The 20329-nt window shown below is 40.2% G+C and overlaps 3 protein-coding genes across 3 annotated transcripts in view; all 3 read right to left on the reverse strand.

Moving 5' to 3' along the window:
* The window catches only part of LOC117298710 (E3 SUMO-protein ligase RanBP2-like), a gene marked incomplete at its 3' end in the record, with an annotated part of 38294 nt that extends 37098 nt beyond the window's left edge, over positions 1–1196 (reverse strand). The window contains exons 1-2 of the mRNA XM_033782027.1: positions 1045–1196; positions 695–764 (exon numbers count right to left, since the gene is read on the reverse strand). The remainder of the gene's footprint in view (positions 1–694; positions 765–1044) is intronic.
* Positions 1197–2803: 1607 nt separating this feature from the next.
* LOC117298711 (L-cysteine desulfhydrase-like) lies at positions 2804–5903 on the reverse strand. Its single transcript, XM_033782028.1, has 4 exons — positions 5885–5903; positions 5231–5775; positions 4501–4707; positions 2804–3867 (listed from the first exon to the last, which is right to left on the reverse strand). The coding sequence occupies exons 1-4, from the start codon at positions 5901–5903 to the stop codon at positions 3541–3543; spliced, it is 1098 nt and encodes a 365-aa protein (XP_033637919.1). The 3' UTR covers positions 2804–3540.
* Positions 5904–7829: 1926 nt separating this feature from the next.
* The window catches only part of LOC117298712 (E3 SUMO-protein ligase RanBP2-like), a 41150-nt gene continuing 28650 nt past the window's right edge, over positions 7830–20329 (reverse strand). Inside the window, exons 25-35 of the mRNA XM_033782029.1 lie at positions 19827–19925; positions 18795–18916; positions 18217–18390; positions 17269–17478; positions 14207–14338; positions 11532–13332; positions 10651–10877; positions 9965–10144; positions 9199–9427; positions 8430–8515; positions 7830–8008 (exon numbers count right to left, since the gene is read on the reverse strand). Coding sequence (XP_033637920.1) covers positions 7919–8008; positions 8430–8515; positions 9199–9427; positions 9965–10144; positions 10651–10877; positions 11532–13332; positions 14207–14338; positions 17269–17478; positions 18217–18390; positions 18795–18916; positions 19827–19925 — 3350 coding nt within the window. The 3' untranslated portion in view covers positions 7830–7918. The remainder of the gene's footprint in view (positions 8009–8429; positions 8516–9198; positions 9428–9964; positions 10145–10650; positions 10878–11531; positions 13333–14206; positions 14339–17268; positions 17479–18216; positions 18391–18794; positions 18917–19826; positions 19926–20329) is intronic.

Consider the following 20329-nt stretch of genomic DNA (forward strand, 5'->3'; position numbering starts at 1 on the left):
TCTAACAACAGTTGTTATAACTGTTCAGGCATGTCCTTACTCTATGGTTCAGGTGATAATCTGGCAACACAATAAGGTTAAAAAATAAACTAATAAACCTTTCTCGTAGAAAGAGTGTCCAAAGGAGCAAATCCATTGCTCGTTACCAAATGTTTTCATGCTTACAATTAATTTGAGAAAATACCAAAAGTGCAGCTGCTCTGCTCTGAAAGTTATGAGAACAGAGTTTGGATCGGACGAGTTGGTCTTTGAAAAGCATTTGAAACCGTTTGTTATGAAATGCAATGGTTAGTAAGATGTGTTAAAGGTAGAATACACAAGAATATGACTCAAAATTGCACGGTTTTCCTTCTTTGTCGCGAACTAGTTGCGATAACGGAACTCTCCTGCCGTCGGCAGGAGGGTTACGTCATCACAACTAGTCACAAACTAACACGGTCGACCATTTTATGGGGTCAAAAATTTGACTCCACAAAATGTCCGACCGTGTTTCTTCGCAACGTAAAAGGAAAACCGTGCAATTCCGAGGTGTTTGTGTGGATCATTATAGTCTACTTTTAAATAAATAAGTAATAACCATTTGCATTTCATACCAAATGGTTTCAAACGCTTTTCAAAGACCAACTTGACAGATCCATGGCAACGTGTTCCTTTAAGTACATAAGTGTTAGTGTAAGTTAAAAGGAATACTCACAAAAATTAGCAGCCAGATTTTCACACCGTACCCATACCGTTGCTTGAGCACACGACTTGTTGCAGGAGGCCTATATTTTAGGGGGGCATACAATTTACAAAAATCATCATTACTTGGCATCACTTTATCATTATGCAACCCAAATCTTGCTGTAATGAGAGATTCTGTATTGTGCCACACACATGATGTAGCAGAATATATATATGTACAGGGTGTTGACTACCACATACATGTACGCCTAGCTGTAGCTAACATTATCAATTTCTCTTGTGTGTTGTGTATACAAAATGTGTACATTTTCAATGATAAACGGGGGGATGTTGTTGTCGCACGTAATAGACGGTACTTACTCAAATAATAGTAGAAGTTCATGGAGGTGACTTGAACCTTGGACTTGACACGAGGAAACCTTTGGTATATTGATCAACTCGCCACGTATACACGAGAACATCCACACATCACTGACACACAACTCAGCGGTTCCGCATTTCTCACAGCTGCCGTAAACGGGGAATCCCCAGGTGTGTGCAATAAAGTAGACTCGTCCATAGTCGCTTCCAAACTTCCAAAGGGGGGTTTCGCCCATGATGGATTTTAGTTCATTATGCGAGCTGTACGTGTGCTTTTCGTCATTAACAGTAAATGGTAGTCTTTTGTTAGTCGTGGAAATACAGAACAGGGGCGTGTTCTGTATTACAGGGGCGTGTTCTGTATTTCCACGTCCCCTAAAGTAAAATTCCGCGATCCGCCCCATTCAAACAAATCGCCGCCAGTAGAGGGCGCTATCATCACGAACCGCTATCGCATTGTCTTGCAAACATGCTTGAAGGTGTGCTGTTATGGAATCGGTACGGCTTAGTCCGAACTGTTCTCATAACTTTCAGAGCAGAGCAGCTGCACTTTTGGTATTTTCTCAAATTAATTGTAAGCATGAAAACATTTGGTAACGAGCAACGGATTTGCTCCTTTGGACACTCTTTCTACGAGAAAGGTTTATTAGTTTATTTTTTAACCTTATTGTGTTGCCAGATTATCACCTGAACCATAGAGTAAGGACATGCCTGAACAGTTATAACAACTGTTGTTAGAACTTTTATTATCAGAACTGTTATAAAAATTCTTATCAGAACTGTTTTAATAACTTGTTAATAAGAACTGTTACAAGAACCGATATCAGAGCTGTTATTAAAACTGTATAATGAGAACTGGTTTCAAAACTGCTATCAGAACTGTCGTCAAAACTGTTGTCAGAACTGTCCCATTGCTTTGGAAAGTTTATGAACTATTATAAAAACTGTTCGAGCTCTTTATCAGAACTGACGTTATCAGAAATGTTGTCAGAACTGTTGTCAGAACTATTATTAGAACAATTAGAGAACTGTTATCAGAACTGTCATATACCCATACAGTAGGTAGCACTCCACCTCGGTTATACAACGTGAACTTCATATCATGTGCTGTATATTTAACATAAAAAATGTTATCAAAAAAATCCTACTCACCAACCGATCCGCCTCTCTATTTATTGTTAATTAAACTGGCTCTATGAGCGAGTCTCCTCACTCGCTTCCTCCACCCAAATGTTGAATTTTACTCGCTCATCGTTAGGACACAACAATACACCCCGCCGCCTAACCTGATGGCTAAAGTTACCCGTATCAGTGCGACTACCGTGAAACGGCGCCCTACCATTCAACAAAACTTTCTATTAACAAAATGCCCATGGGTTTATTAAAATTTCTATTCATCAACGATTTAAAAAAAAATTCTTCTCAGCTCATAATAATAGTACTAAAACTAATAAGAACAGAAGTAAAAATCTCGACGATCACAATCGCTGTTCTTGTCGGAACAGCCAGACAAATTAAAATCTCGACGATTATCATTAATGATATTAATAATGATAAAAATAATAATATTATCGAATTCTTATATAGCGCACGTATCTACCAAACAAGGTACTCAAGGCGCTGAGTATACACAAACTTTTAGAAAAATTAGAATACAAAGACTATGTTGTCATATAACAAGTATACGGTAAGATGTTCACAAAATCCACAAACGGAGATTAGCACATAAAATCAACAAGTTTTTTTACAATGTGTACATATAGAGTAATATCTAATGTATCCATTAACATTACCTGACTAGTTTGCCCCAAGAATAATGACTTTACTAAGTGGTCTGTTTGACACCTCTACACATAATATAAAATAAACAATTAATTTGCTAACATGGGTGCTCTTAATTATCTGAAACAAACAACCTATAAGAAAGCACCAAGCTTTGGTGACGTTAACTGCACCAGTGAGGAGAAATGTATTGCTCATCAAACCAGAGCGTTTCCAATTTAAAGTTCATTTAGGTGTTATCCATATACACCGATGTGTGTTAGAACTGTATAACTCAGTACTTTACCGAGTTCTGTGAACGGAATCAAAGGCATATTACTCGAGTGGGATTCGAACCCACGACCTTTGCGATGATACATGTCCTTTTAAAACTAAAGAGCTGAATCCAACACTTCGAATATCTCGGTGATTGACTACACTTTGAAAGTGTTGGATCCAGCGTTTTTTATTTTATTTGATCCAACGCAAACGGGTTAAATCAACAAGCTAAGTGTTGATTCAACATTTCTCACAAAAAAAACTTGGAATTGTTGGATCACCTTTTTAAACGCTAAACTGGCACTTAAATTGTTGACTGGATACTTTAAAATGCTGGATTTAACATATAAAATGCTGGGTTCAACACTTTCAAAGTGTTGTCACTCACCGATCTCTCGCAACTGTTGGATTCAAGTCTTTAATGTTTGGAGTGTAGAGCAATGTCATCATACCAACTTAAAGTTGTAAAACTTCCAGTAGAGCATCCCTCAGTCTAATGTAATCTTCTTTACAGTTGTACACTTGACTTGAAATTCTGCACCAAAGCCTTTGTTTGAAATAAGAGAATGCTACAAACACCTGGCTTTGCTTGTATAAATCACTCATTAACCTGGAGCAAGTCTCAGCAGATGCAGTATAGAGACTCGTCTCTGGAATGGCAACCAACGCCATGCATGGAGCTCTCATTCCAACGGGTATTTGAAGCTTTTCAGTATTCAAAGCTTTGGAAATCATGTCTGCTGCCCAGCTCGCTAGTGTTGAGTTGTATGCAACTATTTCCTCCTGACCATTCAAAGAAACAACCAGTCAGAAACACTATTTAACACTGGACACTATTGGTAATTGTCAAAGACTTTTGGGTGCGTTCGTTAAGCTTCCCTGGGTCGACCCCGGTGTGTGGCGTTTTTTTTTTCCCAGGACGAGTGTGTGCAGATAATTACCCACGTTCGTCCTGGTAAAAGAAAAACGCCACGAACCAGGGTCGACCCAGGGGAGCTAAACGAACGCACCCATAGTCTTCACAGTTGGTGTATCTCAACATATGCATAAAGTAACAAACCTGATTTGAGCTCAATCGGTCGTCATAGTTGCGGGAAAGAAAAATACACCCTTGTCCCACCATGGTCGCACGAAGTTGCGTGCTTTTAGATGCTTGATTTCGAGACCTCAAATTCTAAATCTGAGGTCTCGAAATAAAATTCTTGAAAAATTACTTCTTTCTCGAAAACTACGTCACTTTAGAGGGAGCCGTACATCAGCCAATTTCACGCCAGGATTAATCTTATTTTGAGCTAGGACGAGTAACCCGTCGTAACTTTGGATGGGTTCAATGCGGCCTAGTAACGTCTTCGGATAAGTCCAAGATTAAAGTTAGAAAGAGTTTGTTGAAGAAAGAGTTTGGACATCAATGCTTACCATTCCACCAAGGTCATTGTAGAACTTGATTGATGTTTCTGCCAAATAGTAAGGCAAACAATCCCGTGTGCCTACGAAGCAGAATCGTTTCATTAAGGTTGGTTCATTCTGATAATGTGATGTTGTGACTGGGCTAATAACATCCTTGTAATCTGGCTGGACCCATAAGAAGGCACACCCTCGAGGAGTACCACTTGTGTAGATTTCCTGAAAAAAAGCCCAGAAGAAAACCCCCCAGAAAATAACAGACAGAAACTTACTTTACAAAAGTAAAGGGCAGCTCATTGTAGTACCTGTAACTTTAAAACATATTTGCAAAGAAGGTGTACAAAATTCAACAATTACTAATTCTGAAATTTGTAAATGTTCTGCTTTTGAAACGCGCATTAATTAGGTATTCTGGTGAATTAGACATATTAAGTGTGCAAGTGCAGCTAGCTGCGGTTTGATGGGATGCTTGCTGGCAGTACCAGAGACATGTTAAACCGTATTTTGTTTTACATGTTTATGTCAATAATAATATTAAGTGTCTTTTTCAACAGTACACAGTTTCCCTGAGAGGACAGCTTTGAAGAATGATGTAAAATACAACTTTTGAGTAATTTAAAACCTTGCTGATGTAACACATTTTACACAAGACAGTGGAGTCTCGACCTGCACTCATCTATTTGTCTGCACCGTTTTCAGGATCAAGTGTCTGTTTTAGTTGCACGTATCAAGTGTTCTATACATCTTTATCGGATGTTGTCCTATCAGGGAAATGCACAATACGGCATAATAACCTACCGCAATAGAAGTCCACGCCTAAATCTTCCATATGAAGAGGTATTTGTCCCGGTACATGTGCACCATCTACAAGCACCATAACTCCATTCATATGACACAGTTCTGCAATACGCTTAACTGGCATTAAGATTGCACTAGCACTGGTGATGTGGTCGACGATTGCAAGTTTGATATCTTTATCGTCATTTAAGACCTCGGAGTACAACTTGATGATGTCATCCTCACTGTTAATAGGGATCGGAATCTCTATTACGACGGTTTCTAAAGCTAAAGAAAATGATGAATATACACAACATGGTGCTGGCGCTGCCGCTGGCGCTGCCGCTGGCGCTGCCGCTGCCGCTGGCGCTGCCGCTGGCGCTGCCGCTGGCGCTGCCGCTGGCGCTGCCGCTGGCGCTGCCGCTGGCGCTGCCGCTGGCGCTGCCGCTGGCGCTGCCGCTGGTGCGCCCCAGTACCCATGATTTGTGTTGTCACCAGAGTTGTCTAAAACTGTAGGGCAAGAAAATACAATACATTGTTAACCTTTAGAACTATAAACTTCTCATGCTATTGCTTTAGCTCAAGCCTGTTATTTCACAGAGGTAACGAAGGCGATTACCTCCAAGCCCCCTGGTCATTGCCGTGGTGCCCTTGAAATGCTCCAGTAGAAATTTACAACGTTCTCATAGGGTCACTGCGTGCCTTTTACCAAGGAGGAAATGCCTTGGTGCCCGTGCCCTTTCAAAAACCAAACATACAGGCCTGTTCGTTAATGTATTGCATCAGGATAAGAATGTGTCCAATTTTGATTTATACAACGATGTGATTACCAGCATTGCACACGCAGTGTGCTTTTTCGCAAGCGACTTTGAACCCATGGCTTTTACTGTCAACTGACAGCAACATTGTATTAATAACACTTTTAATGTACAATTGTTGCTGTCAGTAAAGGCCATGGGTGGGTTCAAAGTCCGACATGAGAGTCAGTGTTTGGGATTCACATGTTATTGTAAGTAAAACCAATTTATTTCAGCTACTGGTTTGTCCCTAAGAATTGAAGAAATAACTTAACGAATTTAAAACTTCACAAACCTTAAGTCCAACCTCCAAGGTTTTTTATTTTGGTTTGATAATAGTAAAAACGTTTTTTTTTTTAAGAAAAGCTGCCCTCACAGGTATCCATTTAACCCCTGGGTGGAGAGAAGCAATATAGGCAAGTGTCTTGCTCAGGGACACAAATGTCACGACCGGGATTCGAACCCACACTGCCATTGCCAGCAGAGCTCCATACAGACAGACAAAAACCAATAAATCATTAACAAAAACAACGTGACCAATTACAAAACACTTTTACTTCCTTTATTAGAAAACAAAAGTTTATGGTCAGTGACACAATTTACCCAATCCTTAGAGAAAATGGACTTCTTTACAATCAAATAAATGGCAAAAAACACTTAGTGTTCCAGAGAACTATTACAATAACCTCTTCAAACAAAAGTTTTGACATTTATTTTATTTCTGTCAGATTTTTGAATGTACAAGGAAATGGCTTCGACAAAATAAGTGGGGAAAGTTTACAAATTTGAATCAAAGGTGCCTGCCTTTTTGTTGGGTATAATAATCAGAATTCATAATTCGTTTCTCTTCTTCTTTTTACATATTTTTTATGCAGACTATTTCAAACTTTTAAGTGTACTTAATTTGACAAAACATCCAATATTTTTCTCAGGCCTAACAATCCCTCGTTTAAGTGCATGCCATGTACTTTTGAGCTGGAAATTACAACATTTTGTCAGGAAATCAAAATATGATTGTCTAGTAACTCTTGACTGAAGTCACAGCATCTCCAAGTTCAAAGGTTACTTCCCAAACTTGATTACAACTTTGTCCAAAATCAAAATGTCAATGTGGCTGGTTGTCATATTTCAAAACTGAAATGTGGATCATGGGAGGAGGCTAATGGATTAGTCCATTCATGTTGGGGGAGGGTTGATGAATACTACTCTCTTAGAATATTCAATATCTGATGGATAATAAAGTATTATAACATTTACTTTGTTTCAAGAAAGGTACTTTAAATCCTGGTTCTGTGTGTAATGTCTATTAACAGCTCTCCATTGCTCGTTACCAAGTAACCAAGTATAAAGTTTTTATGCTAACAATTTTTTAAAGTTATTACTAATAGTGTCCAGCGCCTTTAAAGACACTGAACACATTTGGTAATTGTCAAAGACCAGTCTTCTCACTTGGTACATCCCAACATCAGCATAAAATAACAAACCTGTGAAAATTTGAGCTCAATTGGTCATTGAAGTTGCGAGAAAATGATCCAAGAAAAAAACACCCTTGTTTGACGAATTTGTGTGATTTCAGATAGGAATAAAATACTTCTGGCCAGAAGTCTTTTATTATTTTAGTGAGAAATTACCTCTTTCTCAAAATCTATGCTACTTCAAAGGGAGCCGTTTCTCACAATGTTTCATACTATCAACAGCTCTCCAATGCTCGTTACCAAGTCAGTTTTTAACTTAATATTTGTTTTGAGTAATTACGCAATTGTGTACCTTCCCTTTAAGCAATAATTTTTCTGTGCTGAGCAAGTTTTTGCGCTAACAGGCTTTATAAAATTTGGCCCAGATGGTGTTTATTGCAGTCAATTGCTTCCCTGGTTGGTGGTGCCTGCAGCTGTAGAGGAGGAGGGAGTTGTGTCTGTCTCTTTGGCTGAGGATGTTGCTGTGGAGGGCTGGCGATGAGAACACAAACAAATTATTACTTTAAAACATGAAGGAAAACCAATCAACTGTTGATCAGATTTGCGGTTATGTGGAGTTATCGGTCAATTCAATTTGTGTTTTACCCATGACAGATGTGTCTTGAGTACTACTCAGGTCCTGACCCTTTGCAAAACAATTACTTTGAAGACCACTTTTGATCAGTAAATCCCAATTACCAGGAGCTCATACAAATAGCACTAATGACCCAATAGTTCTGAGCAGGCAAAGTGTCTTAATACTCCAGGACACAAATGTCTTGCACGAAGGACACAAGTGTCATCATCGGGATTCAGGACATCAGGAGTACAGAAACACTTACTTCAAATAGCTGCATGTTTAAGTGGTTTGTGTGTTCTACGAAAATTTATGGAGATTTTGGTTAAAACTGACCTTTTTATCTGCATCCACATCTCCAGCATCCTGCCCTTTTGAAGGTGATTTTGATGACTCTTCAGTTGTCGATGACACTTCATCACCTACATTAATCACATAACAAAACCACAATCTCAAGTCAATTTAATAATCATGCCACTCTAAAACACTCTCTATTCCTCAACACAGTCAAATCTTGCATCTTAACAACCAGACTTATCGTCTTCAAGGCCTCCAAAACACAGCAGCCTGCATTGTGACACTGTCTAGAAAATCCTGTTTTATCACCCAACTCTAAAACAACTTCAATGCCCCCCCCCCACCCTCTCATCGAATCACTTTCAAGCTGATGCTCATTCTCAAAAGAGCACTTAACTGCAAGGCTCCCCACTAAATCTCGGAAGTACTTCAAGTTTACACTCCGTCAAGGGATCTTCGAAGCAGTTCCATGCTTCTCCTCAATGACCTCAAGTTTACACACTCACAGGTCTTTTTCTTCAGCTGCACCACGCATCTGGAACTCCCTACACTTAATTTTAGATCTTGTCTTTATACCACCAAACTCAAATCTCTTCTCAAACCATTTCCCTTATGTCACAGGTTTTCAAAGACTAATTTAGTTGTGTCTTTTTTGGTTCGGTTGCTTTTAGTTTACTGCAGCTTGAACACCCAGCAGGGTAGATATGTACGCATTATAAGTCTTTATTATGATTATTATCGTTATTATTATTATTATTTATTATATTATTTGAAACTAACGAATGTTAAAGTTTAAGTAAAAGTTTACCTTGTTCACTCCCTTTGTTATCGTCTTCTAGTTTTCTCAGGTCGGCCTGGCATTCTTCAAACGTCACCTTGAAACGCTGAGTTGTTCCCGCCAGCTTGAAGCGGACTGCCAGCTGCTCAGGTTGAGGTTCACCGTCCGACGCATCCATCGCCCGCCAGACCAGGGAGTTCTCCGAGCCCGCGTTAGGGAGCAAGGCCATATCCTTGGTGATGTAGTGATTGGCGCATACCTAGAGATAACAAAGACTGGTACATTAGTCGCGCGCTGCTAAAATAAAGGATTCAAACTTCTTCTAGCTAACTGGCAATCTCCACGGTCTAGCGCTCTAGAATCCGCCATATTTGTTACCGCTTGAGTGCGCTCTCAAAAATATTTTTATCACTTCTGGAGGTGTATTCATTCAAACCCAAAACAGTTGTAATGACTGGAACACATTATCACCACAGACACCATATCCATCACGGAAAATAAGACTTTTAGAGGAGCCGTTATAACCCAAAAACTATGGCGCACAGAAGTGACAGAACGCAAGTGCTAAACTGTGCGGATGTATCGTGTATACCCCAGGAAGTGATACAAATATTATTGAGAGCACCCTAACCCTGTTAAAAATACCGCAGATTGCAAAAGTTGTAAGTTCAAATTACACCTGAGTAATATGCCTGTAATTTCCCCCACAGAAAAGGGGGGGGGGGGAGTACTGAGTAAACAGTGCTAACACACATCGATGTATGGGTAAAAAAAACAAAATTAAAATCATATTTACCCTGAAAACCTGATCTCGTCTCATGAGGATGCGATATCGTCTCGTCTTAACATTCTGCAGAATCTTGATATCTCCGACCCCTCTATCCTTCCACTGGGATGAGGTCTTGTCGTAGCGGTAGAGCTTGGCACGGGAGCAGAACAGCTGGTTCTCGTCCTCTTCACCGGTAATCTTCTCCAACTGTTAACAAACAAATCACAGATTGAACTGATTTACATGATATATAGGGGCAAGGGTTACAACTCTGGCAGCATAATTTTGAAGGAGTCACAGTTTATTTAATTGTTTAAGGGTCTTTTGAACCTTTTGTAGATCAAGTTTTTGGTCATGACATGAATCCCTACTTACTGTGAATGAAGATCTATGCAAAATGATTTACCTGTAAAAGTTTCAGCTTCATAAGTCGTCAAGTTTTCGAGAGAGAGAAAAAAGTTTTAAAACACCAAGCAATGTCTTCTATAGAGAGTTACGTAAAATCCGATGTACATGCCAAAATAATTTTCGTCTTACTGAGACAAAAGTTTGTTGTGGATTTCTTTTACTTATTTCTCAAAAACTACAGCAACTCAGCGAGTTATACTTTCAGGGAGGCTTTCTACCATCATAAGTTTAATGTAAATCTCAGGACGTTTGTGTCAAACAAAAAGTACCTGAACCCTTTAAAGGAACCAACGCTCAATACTGACCTGTTCAGGGAGTTGAACAATCGGATCAAAGTGAATATCGTCTCTCTCCTCGGTAACGCTGTCATCTTTGCTACTCCCCGCCGCCTCCTCGTCCTTAGGGGAGGATTCAGCCTCACTCATCTCCTTCTGTTTCTGGGCGTGGCTGGCATTGGCGTTGCGCAACAGCTCCGAGAACGCCTTTGAGATGTTTGGATCACAGGATTTAACAGTTGGAGATTCGTCGTCACCTGTTAAGATAAAATAAGATAAGAACTTTATTATCCCACACCGGGGAAATTAAACTGGCCTTCATAGACAAAGACACGAACATTTTTAGAACAACAAACGGACAAATGGATTAAACTGACACACTTAAGAGTGAGTATCAAGTGTAAATATTTAAAAAATTAAGGTAGGACTAAAAAGATTTATAACAATTAATTATGTGAGTGTAGTTGTTCATGCTGGCCCATTAATTTATTGATTTTCAGTGGTTTACTTTTGTAATACTTTTGGGTTTTTTAGGATTTTGGTTGATGCTGGTGTAGGGATATGAGATTTGGCCCACATGAAACAAGTTCAATTCATGGTAAGCTGCAAGTTTTAGCGAAGTCACTTTAACATAATATTTTTTTCTGATGTCTTTCGACATTAAAGTTGCCATCACTCAGCCCAGCATAGTCGTAGGTTTTCCTGTATTTATGATTCTTCATTTGGTTGTCTTACTAAAAAAGTGTACTAAATATTGGCAGTATTTGAGTCCAAAATTTTACAGATTTTTTTATTTTATGCACATATGTTGGGATTCACCAAGAATACTGGTCTTTGAAAAATAAAAAAAGGGCCTTAAAAAGTGATGGGTAATACACAAGAAATAGAGCTCCATCAAGTTTCAACATTACCTTGTGTTGTGGCATCTTCCTGCTCTTCTCCACCTTGTGTTGGGGTATTTTGCTCGTCTTCACCTTGTTCTGTAGCATCTTGCTCTTCTTCTCCATCACCGTTTCCACCTTCTTCCCCCTCCTCTTCCTCACCATCATCTTCATATTCATCTTCATCATCGTCGTCTACATCTTCGTAATCCTCTTCATCTTCTTCAGCACCTTCATCATCTTCCTCATCAGTCTCACCATCATCCTCTTCCTTAACGTCTCCTTCGACATCTTGGTTTTCTTTCTCAGCCTCTTTCTTGACTGCATCTCCTCCTCCTCCTCCCATCTTCATGTCCTCCTGAGCTGCTTCGACCGCCTCCTTGAACTGCTGGGCCAACTCTTCCGTTTTGAATTTCACGGCCAACTGTTCCATCTGGACTTCATCCTCGGACGCATCCATCGCCATCCAGACCAACGACTTCGTTGATCCGGCCATCGGCTGCAACTTCAGATCCGGAGTGACAAAGTGATTGGCACAGACCTTCAAGACTTGCTCTCTGCGCATGACGATGCGATACTTCTTGGTGTCTGGGTTGTACAGGACCTTGATGTCGCCGAGACCACGCTCTTTCCATTGGGCAGACTCCTTGTTGTAGCGGAACAGCTTGGCTCGATGACTGAATCTCACCTCCTCGCCTTCTTCGCCGGTTCTCGCCTCGATGCATTCCGGCAACTCAACGATGGGATCAAAGTGGATGTGGTCCCCGTCATCATCCTTGTAATAGTCGTCTCCACTTTTATTCAGTCCTGGTGACGGTGGCTGCTGCTGGGGTGACTTCACTACTACTCCAGGAGATTTTGGTTTCACCGGTGATTTCTCGGGAGCTTCTTGAGGAGTTTTACTGACGTCCATGCGGAAGGAGAACAGAGATCCCTTTGTTTTAGCCATGGCGGCAAAATTGAAGCCCATGGATTTTTCTTCAGCGGGCTTTGAAGAGGCTGGTGCTGCACTGCTCTTGGGAGTTTGTGCTAAAAGGCCACCTGCTGCTCCAAACACAAAGCCTGTTCCCTCCTTGGTCGGAGGGACCTCTTTTTGTTTGTCTTTTGGTTTAACTGGAGTCAGTGATTGGGGCTGGCTCGTAGAGGGAGCTGCTGTTGAAGGGGCAGCTGTGGAAGGGGCAGCTGAGGAAGGGACATCTGTGGAAGGGGCAACTGTGGAAGGGGCAGCTGCAACAGGTTCACTCTTAGGGGGTGTAAGTTTCGTTGCACCGAATGTAAAGCCAGCACTGGGTGACGTTGATGCCACAACTGGTTGATTTGGTTGATCGCCGGCCGCACCAAGATCATATTTCTGGAATCCACTTCCGAAGGTAAATTTACTGGTAGGGGTCGCAACTTGTTTCTCTTTAGGAGCCATCAATACGGTATCAGATGATGAGGACGTTCCAAACTGAACGGGTCCTCCTCCAAACGGTCCAGTACCTGAGGGTGTTGTTGAGAAGGTGCTCGGTGGCCCAAAGGACGCGAATCCAGTGGGTTTACTCGCACCGTCTGAAGTCTGCAAGCCACCGAACGAGAAACCCCCACCAGGGCCAAATTTAAACTCGCTCCCAGAGCTGGTGGTCGCGGACGACTCATTTTGTCGGGACGCTCCGGCGAGTTTTGACAAGGTGCTCAACTTCTGAGTAGCTGATGGAGCCGCTGCACCGGGTTTCGGTGCTGTGCATGAGATGCAGGTCGTGGCAGTCTCCTCGTTGTTCAACCAGCAACCATCGCATTGCCATGAGCCTGGCTTGGGTTGATACTTGGCGATCAGCTCTTCTGTTGTTGGCTAGAAAGAGATTAGAAAAATACCCAAAGAATTAACAGATTTTCCACTTTGTGAAAACCCTGACCGGGGCCCAAATACATAATCAGGCATGACATTTGGTTCTTGGAGAAAAGGTAGAAACATTTTAATCTAGTACAGGGGCTGATCTACATGTACAAATGATGCAGGCTTTAATTGACATTTCAGGCTATTGAATCAGAAAACAGACTTAAAACACTGGACACTATTGGTAATTGTCACACACCAGTCTCCTCACTTGGTGTGTCTCAACATAAGTATGCATGAAATAACAAACCTGTGCAAATTTCAGCTCAATTGATCAACGAAGTTGCAAGATAATAATGAAACCACCCTTGTCACACAAAGTTGTGTGCTTTCAGGTGCTTGATTTCGAGACCTCAAATTCTAAACCCGAGGTCTTGAAATCAAATTAGTGGAAAATTACTTCTTTCTCAAAAACTACGTCATTTCACAGGGAGCCAATTCTCACACCATTTTATACTAACAATCTCTCCCCATTACTTGTTACCAAGTAAGGTTTTATGCTAATAATTACATCCACTGCATTTAAGTAGGAAGACTATCATGCCTGCATAAAGCCTCCAGCAGAAAAAACTGTCGCTGCTCAGCCAAAAATTAAGTGGGGTCACACCAATGTAAACTCAATGTATAATTCTGGCTGATAACCTGTTTCTGTTAAGCAATACTTTTTTCTGTGCTTAGCAAGTTTTTGTGCTTACAGCAAGGATGTGATAGACTGTTGAAAAAAACCCATAAACTATTGTTAGGGTCTTCAAAACCCAGAAACCGGGACTAAAAACAGAGAAATCACACCCCTGTTACTAACTTTGGAAAACCGGGCTCGTATACTTACCCCGGTTTCTGTAGCTTCGGCAGCGGTGTCATCTTTCCCGTCTTTCTTGTCTCCGTCATCGTCTTTCTCCTCCGGCTGATCTCCCCTCGGCCCTTCCGGTACCACCGCCTCGTCTGCCTTCTCTGCCTCTACCTGGAAGACGACCACATCACACCAATAAACCTTATGCATTGATGTCAACCAGCCGCCATCTTTGAGGTCAAACAGTGAATCGAAACGCACATAGATTGGCCAATGGACAACCTCCTTTTGACCTCAATGCGGGGGTCGCCGTACTGAAATGACGTCATGTGCATAAGGTCTATACTTCATCAACTTCACTGGCTAACCGTACAATTCAGAGTTCATTTCAAAATCATCCTTCTCACTTTTAAGGCGCTTCATCAACTCACTCCAATCTCAGAGCTGCCAACTCTTGCATCTTGAGATTTTGAAGCCCAATATTAACAGATCTTTGATTTTAAATCCCCTACTCTGCAATCTGGGGCGTTATGATATTGTTATATCTCCATTTCATTTAAAGCCATCATACACTTTCGGAACAGAAACAAAAATAAAAGTTCACAAATTTACAAATAAGTAACAGGGTTTACAGAAGGGTATGGTGAAAGACTTCTCTTGAAATATTAGTCCATGAAATGCTTTACTTTTTGACAAAACATTAAATCAACTAGAGGTACATGTACAATTTTTGTTTACTACAAAAACAAGGTGTTCGTGGTGAGTGAGTGAATGAATTGGTGACAACATTTTACCTCATCAATCCAATGACTGGTTAAGGAGTTATGATTTGTTTACAAATTAAACACCAACTTCCGGTTTGCATCGGATAAAAGGTCAAATAGGGGTTACTTTTTATGTAGCGCGTGATAAGTTTTTTAAGACCTTTTAAATGATGGATGGGTTGTAAAAATCCAATATTTGGTTTAGAAGTTATGATTTTTTCAAATATAAAGTTTCAACTTCCGTTTTGAACCGGAAGACACTGTCAAATGAGGTCACACTTGGTAGCGTTGGTGATGTCTTTTGAGTTCTTTCTTTTGACGTATAGATGATAAAAATCAAATCATGTGGTTTAGGATTTTTTTATTTTTCAAACATTATTATATCAATTTCCAACTTTAACTGGAAGTCAAGGTCAAACAGGGTCGCATATTGTATAGCACGTGATAAGTCTATTAAGACCTTTCAGATGATGCATAGATTGAAAAAATCCAATGTATGGTTCAGATGTTATGATTTTTTTCAAATATAAAATTTAAACATCCGGTTTGTACCGGAAGACAATTTTGTCAGGTCACAAATTATAGCGTTAGTAATGTTTTTCAAAGCCTTATCTGACAACGTTCAGATAATATACAACTAATTTCTGGTTCTGGAGTAATATTTTTTCAAATAATTAACTGCATCTTCCTGTTTAACTGGAGGTCAAGGTTTAATAGTCAATGTTGTGTATCGTTTCTTAAGTTGTTACATACCTACCCAATGACGTATAAATATATAAAAAATCAAATGTGTGGTTGTGAAATTATTTTTCTTTGACCAATTATTTTCAACCTCTGGTTTGAACAAGAAGCCAAGTTTAAACTGATTTCATTTGTGTAGATCCTGACTAGTTCATTAAAACCTTTCAGCTGATGTATCTTATAACATCAATGCAAATGTATTCCTACTTGTAGTTTTGGTGTGAGACGTTGTTCATTATAACTCTACTATTGCGATTCACCGCGATTCACTCAGCGCTCGATGTTACTAAAAACGTTACAGCGCCCTCTTTCGCTGGACTAAAGAGAGCACTTTTGGGAATTCCCGCGCTTGCACTGCATAGCGTACAATGCGTGCGTTGTTGATCAAAATGGGGTAAACGCGTGGGTCAACAGGTGCTTTGACGTCCCTTTTCGACTGATGTAAAAGTCCAAATTTTGTTATTTCTGTGCAAAAGATTGAGCGGGATTGCTGTTTTACAATCTGAAACAAAAATTACGTTGAAATGATCAGTAGTTTTAAAAACATGAATACGATAAGATTTTATGAAATTTTCAACTTTCGTTTTGCACTAGAAGTATTAACAATATTTTACGTGTTCTGTGAAGCATTTGTCCAACTTTTAATGATCTATCCGATGATGTGTAGATTGTCAAAATCCGAATCATAGTTTTTGAGTTATGATTTTTACAAATATTAAACTTTGATCTAACGTAATTCAATTCCCGATGACGTCATAATGACGTAATTAAGTATGTGTTGTCTTGATACTGAGGTTCAACTATCTGTTGAGTTTCAACATTCCATTCAATCTCAATCTTGAGTTATTCCGTAAAAAAGCTCGAAAATTGTTTTTTGACGGAAAAAAACCGAAGGTGAACTTCGACCCAGGGTAACGACCCGGATGCTAAGGTCGTACGATTTTGGCGTTAACTTTTCAAATGTTGCCCCAGTCTTGGTCTATCAGGTGCGAAAACTTTGAACATCATAGCTTTCATATTCGCTGAGATACAGCAAAACGAAAATGGTCTCTTTTCAACTTTAAAAACCTTGTAATTTGACACCTAATGACGTCATCATGACGTAATGAAAACTGTGCCGTCTTCGTATTGAGGTTCAATTGTCTGATGAGTTTCAAGGTTCAGTTTGGCTTGAATCTTGAGTTATGCTGTAGATAAGAGTTGACGGTGAAGAAGAAGAAGAAGAAGATGGAGAAGAATAAAAAACAGAGCAATAACAATAGGTGTTCGTGCTGAAATGCACGAACACCTAATTATCAATTCTCGACATCGAGAATTACGGATTTATTTAAACACATGTCTTGACACGGCGAAACGTGCAGAAACAAGGGTGGGTTTTTCCTGTTATTTTCTCCAGACTCTGATGACCGATTGAGCCTAAATTTTCACAGGTTTGTTCTCTTATATATAAGTTGTGATACACAAAGTTTGGGCCATTGGCCAATACTGTTTACCGAAAGTGTCCAATGGCTTTACAATTTTATCTTCAAAAGAAAACCGAAATTCCGTTTATAAACGGAGAAATCACATCCCTCTTATTATTAATATTATTATTACCTCTCTCTTCCTCTCGGCCTGGAGCTCTTCAAACCTTCGTCTGAACTCAGCCGCCAGCTCGGGAGTCTTGAACTTGATGGCAAACTGCTCATGGCATGGTTCATCCTCAGAGTAATCCAGCGCATGCCACACCCAGGTACGATCAGAGGACTTCAGGGATTCAAGCTTGATGTCATCTGTGATGCGATGATTGGCGCACAGCTTCAGAACCTACACAGGTAGAAAATATTAAAGAAATAAAAGCGTGGTGACGAGTTCTTAAACGGCTGTTTAAAACCAGCAGGGTCGTGGCCGTAAAAGATCTTACAATAATATGCAGCCTGTGACATCTGTTTCTTTAGCGAATTTTTGAAATGTGTACATTTTTGTAAAATTCTCTTTTGTGGGCGTTGGGTTTCGTGTACGCCTGTGTACAAATAGATTACACACTGGTATTAATAGCTATAAATTGCACTACGCAGAAGTAAACTGGTGTACATGAGCTTGTGCCCCCTAAGCTTTGTCTTTGTCAGCCGTTTACACACCACCACGTGACATGCTCTTCACCAACAGGAATAGCGAAACTGTCTGCTGTATTTATGAATACATGTACTCTATAAAAACAGAAAGTATTTTAGTTTTTATATGAGGAAAAATAAAGACCCAAACCTTCAGTTGCTCAATAATCAAGTATGGAAAAGGAGATCTAGAAACTTCTTTCCTTTTGACAAATTCAAAAAGCCTCAAAGATAATGATAACAAGAGTAGGAGGGTTAATAAAATTTTAAAAAGCCCACTGGAGAGCTGGGTCTATTTTTAAATATCGCTCTATAAAATCAGAGAGCATAACACATAGAAAAGGAGATCTAGAAACTTCTTTCCCTTTGACTAATTCAAAAAGCCTCAAAGATAATAACAAGAGTAGGAGGGTTAACTATAAGTAAACTCCAATGGAGAACCCGATCCGACCTGTTCCCGTCTCATCAGCAGTCTTAGTCCTCCACTGTCTTTATGTCGCATCAATTTGACCTCTCCTATACCTCGTTCCTTCCAGACATTCAGCTCTTTAGCATAGCGGTACAAACGGGCTCGCTGCTTGTACATAATCTCTTCATCTTCCTCACCAGTCTTTGTATCAACCAGCTAAAAATAACAATACAGAACTCTTATAATGCGCACAATTTCGCAAAAAAAGGCTCATGGCCCATACAGAGCAAACATTATCACATAGGTGGGAGTGTCGTGATCGAGCGGTTAAGAGCATGGAATTCAAACTCTGGTGTTTCTGATCAGCAGAGAATTGGTTTGAGTCCCAGTCGTGACACTTGTGTCCTTAACCCTTTAGCCCGCATACCGCCCGGAGGCGCACTGCGTATTACCACGCATACCGCCCGCACGCGCCCCCCGCAGTTTGACTTTGAGTTATAAACATGCGATTAAAACGCAGTAAACAGCCGTAGATACAGCGCAATCTCAAGATAACAACAGTCTAGAAATAGCACATGGTCCACATGACAAATAATGACGTAAAAGATCATATTTTGTACCTCGGGAAGGGGAACAATGGGGTCAAAGTGGGGGTCATGTTCCTCATCTCCCCCAGCGTTATCATCACCTCCACCTCCAAAGACCTGAGCACCAGCCTGGGCAAACGCAAATCCCTTTGCTCCTGAGGAAAGAGTGCCAAAAACAAAAAGTAAACAATTTGTCTTCTCTATTATGAATCAATAAGTCTAATTGTTCAAACAATAACCATAAAAATCAGCTAGCTAAAGCCCCCATCACACTGAACTCGTTCTCCATTGTCCTGAAGAAAAAAAATGTAGCTGATCAGGCTTAAACTAATGTGCAAATTAACATGCAAACTTTGTGCAAACGAAGTTTTGAAGTGGCAACTTTTTACGGTTTATTCACCAACTTCATGGATGGGCTCAGACGGGTTTGATCGAGATGGTGCTCCAGAGTTTTGAGCTCGCTCAAAGTTTTCGAGCGACCCCCATGTCCTGTTATTACACAGAGCTTACAGGCAGTGGACACTATTGGTAATTACTCAAAATAATTATTAACATAAAACCTTACTTGGTGACGAGTAATGGGGAGAGGTTGATAGTATAAGACATTGTGAGAAACGGCTCCCTCTGAAGTGACATAGTTTTCGAGAAAGAAGTAATTTTCCACGAATTTGATTTTGAGACCTCAGATTTAGAATTTGAGGTCTCGAAATCAACCATCTAAAAGCACACAACTTTGGGTATTAAGGGTGTTTTTTCTTTCATTACTATCTCACAACTTCGACGACCAACTGAGCTCAACTATCACAGGTTGGTTATTTTATCCACATGTTAAGACACACCAAGTGAGAAGACTGGTCTTTGACAATTACCAATAGTGTCCAGTGTCTTTAAGAGCTTAAAAGGGGAACTTTAACGTACTGAAAAGGAGAAGGCTGAATACAAACGGAATTGCCGTGGATGTACGTGTGCACACAGACCGGGTCTGTTTGTAGCACGATCATCCCATCCACAGACAGACCCAACTCATTACCAGAATCATTTTAACAATGCATAAAGTTAACTCACCTTTCCCAGCAAAAGTTCCTTGATTGTCGGAGGTGATGGAAGCAAAACTCACCCCTGAGCCTTTGTTTCCAAAAATAGAGGGTTCTTCCTGGCTAGTGTCTGCAAACAATCAACAACTTGTTTTGTTTAGTTCTCCAGTGTAGTTTGAAATAACAATAATAATAAATAATAACTCAGTCTCAATGCACTTTACACTAGTGCTCTGGTCAATAATACTTTTTAAAATTTGTTTTCAACTCCTTGGGAAGTATACAGGTCCGAGGAATTCACCCTCGCAGGATACCCGTTTATACCCCTGAGTGATATCGAAATCTTATAATATCGAAGTCTTATATAGCCCACGTATCTACCAAACAAGGTACTCAAGGCGCTGAGTATATACAAACTTTCAGAAAGATAGGTTATTGCAGTGATGAATTCTGAGACCCAATTATTTAGCACCTTATAAGGGTTTACAAGGTGCTACGGCGCATTAAGCAGCCACAACCAGGAACACCGAGGCG

The sequence above is a fragment of the Asterias rubens genome, chromosome 13 (assembly GCF_902459465.1).
Source record: "Asterias rubens chromosome 13, eAstRub1.3, whole genome shotgun sequence".
In the NCBI taxonomy this organism is placed as follows: domain Eukaryota; kingdom Metazoa; phylum Echinodermata; class Asteroidea; order Forcipulatida; family Asteriidae; genus Asterias; species Asterias rubens.

Coding starts and splice junctions, on each gene's coding strand:
- LOC117298711 (XM_033782028.1), bottom strand. Junction 4,708..5,230: donor GGACAACATCCGATAAAGAT/GTATAGAACACT, acceptor GCTTTTTTTCAG/GAAATCTACACAAGTGGTAC. Junction 3,868..4,500: donor ACAATGACCTTGGTGGAATG/GTAAGCATTGAT, acceptor TTGAATGGTCAG/GAGGAAATAGTTGCATACAA.